Below are 8,798 nucleotides of genomic sequence, written 5' to 3' on the forward strand. Positions count from 1 at the left end.
AGCAAGTGGGGTGTGGATGCAGTGGACCACGGCCCCCAGAAATGGCTGCTTCTTAACTTACCAGTAGCAGATCAGGGGATGAAGAACACACACAAAAGGAAGATGCTACAGCAGTCCCAGAAGTGGACAACCCTGATCCTACAAGCAGATAGTGGTAAAAGGAACACAGAGGTGTGTGTAGGGGTTTACACTATACTTACATCTTCTCCCACTTCTCTTACTACCCTCTTTCTGGCAATGTGGCCAGATATCAAGTATGAAATAGTCAATACATCACCTTAAATTAGCCAAGTTACTGAAAATGTTTGAAAGCCAATAAATAGCATAATGTATTAATTTGCATTTCTTCAGCAAAAAAAAAACCACAAGCTAATTTGTTCATCCTGCTTTACAGTTTAAAGTGAAGGTGCCCTTTCATGTTAGAGTACTGAAAACACGCAAAGCAAAATGGACTCTCCAGCAGTAGGAACCTGTACATATAGTCCCCTCAGGAGACATATACACTCAGGCCCCATTCACACTGAGGCGATTCACAAATTGCGGGTTTGTCTCGCGATTTGCATTTTGCGCGATATCGCGCAAATGCTTGCATTGAGCAAGCTTGAATCGCGGCTAAATCCGCTCCAAAAAGGGTCCTGCTGTAGCGACACACGACCCGCGAAGCAGGACCCTTTGCCCCATTGAGAAGCATTGGAGAGCGATATCGCGCGGTAAATTGCCGCGATATCGCGGGAATTACCGTGCGATAAAATCGCTCAATGTGAACGGAGCCTAAGCTGAAACTGTGATGTCCAAAATAAATAGAGAATGATAATAATATGGTCAAAAGGAAACATGGCACATGGTGTGCATTTCAGTAAAACTGCTTCAAAGACATTAGAAAACATTTTCTTTTAGTAATAAAACCCCATAAAGTGGAATATAGTTTTATCATTATGTACATATACATGTATAAAAAAAAAATATCTGACTACATACGTAAGCGGTTTGACTGTACAAAACCCCTCAAACCTAAGTTTTGGTGAAGAGAGAGAAGGCATACACCACAGAATAATTGTTCCTTCTTTATCGGTCATCTCTGCAAAACAACACAAGTCCTTGCAATACTTGTATGGTTCCATAACCATTGGTTCCTGCAAATCACACCTGTCGCTTGTTGTTCTGTACAAGTCCATTTCTGTGGGCTGGGAGGACTATGCAAGGAGCTGCAGCAGGTTTCCCATCTTGCAAGCCATTGTAGTACTCTGGAATTGAAGCACTATGTCCCCATATGTAGTTACAAATCGAGAATGCAATATGCATCATACATCGAGAAAAAAAGAGGCTGGTGATCCCTTGCGCTTCTGCACCCCCTCTTGACTCCGCTCAACTTTTTTAATGATTTCCGACACGATCCATACAGAAGACGTCAGTCCTATTAAGAACAGCAGGTCTGAAATGTAGAACAAAGAGATACGATATTGCTTAAACAATCGCTAAATAACCACATAGTGACAGAAGCATTTTCAGAGTAGTAGCATTACTAGTGTCCTGATTTTTCGTCACTTCTTTTCCGATGGCCCCCACAGAAAGCGAGAGGAAATCCCTGAAAAAGAGAGGGAAATCTCAGGTAGTCGCCAGAACTAGTGTCCTCATTGGAACATTTCTTTTCACTTCTGGTCAGATAGCCACAACAAAGAGAGCAACTGAAGGCCAAACTTTTTGGCTTAGTTTTGGATAGAGTGAAAAGGTTTCCCCCATTAGGGAGAATCACCCGCTCTATTTGTCCTGGTGACCGTTATCATTGAAAGAAAACCCAACATTTTAGGTTGTCATCAGGAATAGATGGCAAACCCTCCAATGGGGACACTATTTTCAGGGACCACCAGGGATTTTCCTCTCTTTTTGGAGATATCTCCCTCACTTTCCGTGGTGGTCATCGGACAAGAACCGAAGAGAAATCTTCCAATGGGGACGCTAGTTCTGGTGACCACTAGGGATTTCCCTCTTTTCAGGGATTTCCTCACTTTTTGTTGTGGCTATCTGACCAGAAGTAAAAAGAAATGTTCCGATGAGGACACTAGTTCTGGCGACTACCTGAGATTTCCCTCTCTTTTTCAGGGATTTCCTCTCGCTTTCTGTGGGGGCCATCGGAAAAGAAGTGAAGAAAAATCTTCCAATGGGGACACTAGTTCTGGTGACCACCAGGGATATGTTCCTCTTTCTGGAGGGATTTCCTCTCACTTCCTGTTGTGTAGATAATCTCTCCAATGGGGCACAGATCTCAAAAAAAAAAAAAGCTAACAGGGGTTATGACCCACTATTATTCTATAAAAAACTGGAAACAAAAAGTTTTGGCTTCAGTTCAACTTTAACTTAAAAGTATATCAAAAAAGTATATCAAATGGCAATTTTTTTCACGGTATACTGAGACGGCGCAGCCAGAACGGATCCCGACAATTATGTCTGGATCCACCCAGGTGCGTGAGTGACAGCTGGCTCTGCCTATCTAGAGAAGTATGTAGCGCCAACTTCTATAAAGCACGTGCGTGTGCAGGTGTATATAATGTAAAAAAAAAAAAAACTATTAAAAAAGTGAACTCCAGGCATAGGAAAGACACAAATGAATGCAGCTCTGTATCATATCATTAAATGGATTTCTATAGATGCAAATAGTGTAAGTATCTGAATTGGAACTGCTATTTGCCTCTTACACTCCCCATACAGCAGAAGCAGCATACGGAGACAGTCAGTCATGTGCTAACAAGAGTCATTCTAATAGAAAGAGCAGAGTGACAGAGACAAGCTTATCAGTCTGCTGCTGTGCAATCAGACGGATGTTACAGTCTCAGTGCAATCTCAGGACTGAACTGACAGAAATACAAATCCTTTGGAAGTAAAACAGCTTTCATATATGTACTCAGCTGTTTGCCTGGAGGTCAGCTTCAAGGATCATTTTTTTTCAGTATTTAATTCCCAAGGCAGATCCAATAGTAACAGATAAAACCCTCTTCCAATACCTTGGATGCTGAGACTTTCAGTCTGGAAAACCTTCTGTAGAGGTGGGAAATAGATGACGAGTAACTGACCCATGATAGAACCAAGGACCGCAAAACAGAACATCTTATTACTGCACAGGCCAATCTCAAAGACAGATTTTGTCTGTGGAAGACAGAAAGAACATTAGCACAAATAAACTGCACTTTTAGATTGCAAGCCAAGCACCTCATTCCCAAGCCTACTCAATGACTACAAGACAACAGCTCACAGCTAAGATCCATAGATTATGAGCCGGTTGGAGATTTTCAGGTACAGTATGTTTCCACTGTGTGTACCCTCCAAGAAAGTCATCTTACAACTGTGTAATAACCTGTAACAGATTTGTAGTGTATACCAAAAGATTTCTTCATCTTTAAAGCAATCCATTTCCACTGCAGCTCAAGCCTCAGTATTTTTTGGCCACTGCAGCAAAAACACAGCGACCTAAACAGCGTTTTAAAAGGGATGTTTATAAAAGGTCAGGCAGGTGAGCATAGAGTTCATGTTCCCGGGCTGTGCGCTCTGCAGTTTTGATAGAGAGAAAGTATGTTATCAGCACGCCAAGGATCTTCATCCAAACACGTCTTTTTTTTAGGTCCAAACAAACTGTCAAACAGATGGACGTTTAAGGGCCATGCATGGTCCCTTCATCAGGCATAGTATAACTGATGAAGGCACCCTGCGTGGCCCCGAAACGTTGATACCCGTTTGTCAATATGTTTAGATGTCAATAAAGACCTGTTTGGATGAAGACCCTTCATGTGCTGGTAACATACTTTCTCTCTTGGATACTTGGGGAGCCATCCGCAGTTACTTCAGCACTGGACTAATAATGGATACAATGTTCAGGTGTGCGGTGGAATATCTACATGCTGCAGCTGTGACAGTGACACTCCTGCTGAAAGGCATTGTCAATCAACACCACAGGGCTGGGAAGGGGGGGGGACTTGGCACCTTAACTGACAACAGAAGATGCAGGCATGGCGTCCTATATTCTAGCAGCAATCCCAGGGATGCAAACTGACCATGCCAGCTTAGATCTGCTTCCGTGCTTGGCGTGGTCACTTTGCTACAGGAACCAAGGAGAACCGATAGGGTCACTAGGTATTTATCAGCACCAAATGAAATACCAAGACCTGAATAACCCAACACAGATATTTAAACTTTGTGTTTCAGTAACATACACTAACTGTTTTACTACTCACTGTTTACAGACATGAGCAATTCTGCTGCTATACGAGTCCATAATGTTCATTCTTGTGCAGTTGCATTAGTGTTGTGTTTTAACAAAAAGTGTTTGAAGGCATGTATAGCAAAAACTACCTTCTTAACAGTAGTAATCAGAAAAATGTGTCCCTATCTGAAGTTAGTCACAAGGACAAGTAAAGAGGGGCAATTTGCCTTGCGGTATAAAAGACAGCAATAAATACAGGAGACCGCTTCTAATTCTTCCCTACTTACAAAAAAAAAGTTTGGGCTCTACATACATAAATATACTTTAAACTCAGATGTATGTCAAAATAGTGAAATAAACTGAATTTGCAGCCTAAATACAAACAGTTCAGCAATGTCTCTCACCTGTGACCTTGAGCTTAAAGCATTGAACATGTCAAAGAAGACAAAGCATGTGAAAGTCATTGTTGTGTCTCTTGGAGTGATAAGATTATCCCGCAACTGTAACAAAAAACAGGATTAGCAAGAACCATGTACAGAATCTAATTCTCATTTGACAGGAACACTATACCAACTAGGGATGCACCGATACAGAGTATTTGGGCTCGTCCTCGCCCAAATGCTCCGATGCCTAGCCCGACACTCGAACTTCCGGTATCAGGAAGCCGGGCAGCGAGTTAATAACGCTGCCCAGCTTCCTGATTAGCCGGGAAGCCGGCTCCATGCTCCCTAGTCACCTGATAAGGTAGCATGGAGCCGGCTCCCTGGCCAATCAGGAAGACGGGCAGCATGTAATGACTCACTGCCTGGCTTCCTGATTGGTCAGGAAGATGGCCAATGAGGAAGCTGGATGGCGAGTCATTACCCGCCCTCCAGCTTCCTGATTGGCCAGAAAGCCGGCTTCATGCTCCTTCGTCACCTGGTGACGAGGGAGCATGGAGCCGGCTTCCTGGCCAATCAGGAAGCCGGGTGCTGTGTAATGACTCACCGCCTGGTTTCCTAATTGGATGAGAAGCTGGCCAATCAGAAAGCCAGGCGGCGAGTAATTACCCACCTCCCGGCTTCCTGATTAACCAGAAAGCTGGCTCCATGCTTCTTCGTCACCTGGTGACGAGGAAGCATGCAGACAGCTTCCCTGCTAATCGGGAAGCCGGGTGGCAAGTCATTGCACGCCGCCGGGCTACCTTAATGGTACTTCCGGTATCGGTATTCAGTATCGGCGAGTACCGGAAGAAAAATATCGGTACTCGATACCGAAAAACTGGTATCGGTGCATCCCTAATACAAACATATACACTTCGAGTACTTTTCCTATTTACACACAAGTCCATCATATCTAAGCATCAATACCATTTATATTTCCCCTGATATTTCCCTTTTAAAATAGAAAAAAAGAGATTGGAGAACACAAAGTCCTCAATCTCTTTTTCTGTGTCCCCTGTTATCAATGAACAGGAATCCTCTATGAGTGTTCCTGTTCATTGAGAACATTGTTTGTTTACTATAACTACAATTATGAATGAATGGGGGTGATGTCGATCAGTTCCCATTCATTCATAATTGAGTATATAGTTAACATACCATATTCTCAATTATGTACACACACTCAGCGATCACTGATCACCGAGTGTGTGTACATTGCTTTTCTCTCTGACACGCTGTCACAGGAGGCTGAACGAGCGGTGCTGAGAGGAAAGCCCAGCCTCCTGTGACAGCGCTGTCTCCGCCCCCACACCGCTCTGCCGGACTGTGATAGGCGGCTGAGCGGTGTGGGAGGAGAGACGCCGGCCGCTCACAGCGCTCTTGTCCTGCAGCGCTCGGCCAGCTGTCACTTTCTTTTCTCCCCGCTGGAACAGCGCCCAGCGGGGAGAAAAGAAACCAGGGATGCGCCAATGTATCGGCCGAAACATGGCTCTTTCTGCATTATGCCAAAAGTGCCATTTTCAGCCGATATGTTTCGGCGCCGATATATCGTTGCATCCCTACTGAAAAATATTAGAAATGTGCCGCGCTATATCCTTCTTACTTTCAAACATGATCAGCACACTCCAGGCTCCACTCGACGCAAGTAGATTGTTAATACATTCATTACATGTTTTCTTTGCACATATGAATTCTGTGCACTTTGAGAAAGATTTCATGTATTGATGTGAATATATGTCATTTACAATTGGATCACATCCGCTATTATGTGATACATACTAAATAGAAAATGATTTTCTTACACATTGTTTAGGGAGATATAGCGCGGCACATTTCTAACATTTTTAATCTCTAGAAATCTGAATAAAGAAATCACTACGAGAACTATATCTGCAAACATAGCCAAATAACAAACCTCTCTCCAGAAGACAAACAATGTGCCGCACACTATGATGATGGAGGAGATCAGGATTTTTATAATCAAGTTTTTGGTCAGAATGCTATCCTTTAAGTTTCTTGGTGGTTTTCTAATAACATCGTTGTCGACGGGTTCAACCCCAAGGCTTAAGAAAAAAACAACAAAAACACAATAAACAGAAGTTAGAGTTCGTCCCTGAGACTGAAGACTGCAATGCAATTTAAAATAATGTGAAGTGCAAGTTTCCTAGTCTGCACTTGCTAGACTTCTATTCCATATAAAATGCATTCGGTGAATGTAAAATGTGAAACTGAAAAATATTCCATTGATAATAGAACTTGAGGAAAATCTGAATTGAAATTGTATAGCTACTGTTACACAAACCCGTGAGTGACAGATGTGTCATGAGCTGTAGAAATGCCTATTCTCTGTGTATATAATGCCATGGAATAAATCTAGGACATTGAACTGTGCATGAACTGTGTGGGCCAGTAGGAGTCTATGGTGCATGCTGGGATAATTCCAGGAAAAGTATTATATATGTCTCAGAAGTGCTGTGAATGTATTGTGCAAAGAAACACTGTCAATTAACATTTCTATCTACCCAGATGATGGCAACCTCATGAATAAAAATTGCTTCTTCAAAATTAATCTTTTTGTATGGAAAACTGAGAATATACAGTGAGGAGAATCAAAACTATCAGCCTCACCCTTTCATTTTCAAATCTTAACTGAACAGAGAAGCTGATTGATTGCCATGCACAACTGCTCCAGTTCTGAGAACTTCCCCTGAGTGTATACACACCTACGTATACATACATACATACATACATATATATTAGTTGAGTGAAAAAGTGTTGGCCCCTTTCCTGATTTTTCATTGTTTTGCACATTTGTCACACTTTATTGTTTCAGATCATCAAACAAATTTAAATATTAGTCAAAGATAACACAAGTAAAGCAACATGGGAGACGGGGTTCCGATGACCGCAATTCTGAACGGGCAGTGTGCGTGTGTGCACATCGGCCCGTTCCGCAGTTGTCGAACGAGCACGCCACTAACCCACCGACAATCGTACGATTCTCGGCGGGTTTCAGTAGAAATGGTCGCACGCCTTCCATACACTTTGCCATTATCGTACGATCGAGGTGTATGGGCACTTTAAAGCTTTGGGACTTATCCACAAATGGCCAAAACATGGAACAGCGGTGAACATTCCCAGGAGTGGGCAGCCAACCAAAATTACCCCAAGAGACCCCACAACAACATCCAAAGAACTGCAGGCCTCACTTGCCTCAGTTCAGGTCAGTGTTCACGACTCCGCCATAAGAAAGAGACTGGGCAAAAATGGCCTGCATGGCAGAGTTCCAAGATGAAAACCGCTGCTGAGCAAAAAGAACATAAAAGCTCGTCTCCGTAATGCCAGAAAACATCTTGATGATCCCCAAGACTTTTGGGAAAATACTCTGTGGGCTGACGAGACAAAAGTTGAACTTTTTGGAAGGTGTGTGTCTCATTACATCTGGCGTAAGAGTAACACCGTATTTCGGAAAAAGATCATCATACCAACAGTAAAATATGGTGGTGGTAGGGTGATGGTGTGGGGCTGTTTTGCTGCTCCAGGACCTTGTAGACTTGCTGTGATAAATGGAACCATGAATTCTGCTGTCTACCAAACAATCCTGAAGTATAATGTGCGGCCATCTGTTCGTGAGCTCAAGCTGAAGCAAACTTGGGTTCTGCAGCAAGACATTGATCCAAAACACACCAGCAAGTCCACCTCTGAATGGCTGAAGAAAAACAAAATGAAGACTTTGGAGTGGCCTAGTCAAAGTCCTGACCTGAATCCTATTGAGATGCTGTGGCATGACCTTAAAAAGGCAGTTCATGCTCGAAAACCTTCCAATGTGGCTAAATTACAAATAATTCTGCAAAGATGCGTGGACCAAAATTCCTGCACAGCGCTGTAACAGACTCATTGCAAGTTATCGCAAATCCTTGATTGCAGTTCTTGCTGCTAAAGGTGGCCCAACCAGTTATTAGGTTTAGGGGGCAAACACCTTTTCACACAGGACCATGTGGGTTTGGAATTTGTTTTCCTTTAATAAAAAACTTCCTTTAAAAACTGCATGTTGTTTTACTTGTGTTATTTAAATTTGTTTGATGATCTGAAACATTAAAGTGTGACAAACGTGCGAAACAATGAAAAATCAGGAAAGGGGCCAACACTTTTTCACACACACATTATATATATATATATATATA

The 8,798-nt window shown here is 42.7% G+C and overlaps 1 protein-coding gene across 1 annotated transcript in view; it reads right to left on the reverse strand.

Annotated features, from left to right (window-relative positions):
• Positions 1-777: 777 nt before the first annotated feature.
• The window catches only part of ATP2C1 (ATPase secretory pathway Ca2+ transporting 1), an 85,249-nt gene continuing 77,228 nt past the window's right edge, over positions 778-8,798 (reverse strand). The window contains exons 24-27 of the mRNA XM_018567113.1: positions 6,530-6,677; positions 4,597-4,692; positions 3,000-3,141; positions 778-1,432 (exon numbers count right to left, since the gene is read on the reverse strand). Of these exons, the coding sequence (XP_018422615.1) occupies positions 1,302-1,432; positions 3,000-3,141; positions 4,597-4,692; positions 6,530-6,677 (517 nt within the window). The 3' untranslated portion in view covers positions 778-1,301. The remainder of the gene's footprint in view (positions 1,433-2,999; positions 3,142-4,596; positions 4,693-6,529; positions 6,678-8,798) is intronic.

Source organism: Nanorana parkeri, unplaced genomic scaffold (assembly GCF_000935625.1).
Source record: "Nanorana parkeri isolate BGI_ZX_2015 unplaced genomic scaffold, ASM93562v1 scaffold1008, whole genome shotgun sequence".
NCBI lineage: Eukaryota > Metazoa > Chordata > Amphibia > Anura > Dicroglossidae > Nanorana > Nanorana parkeri.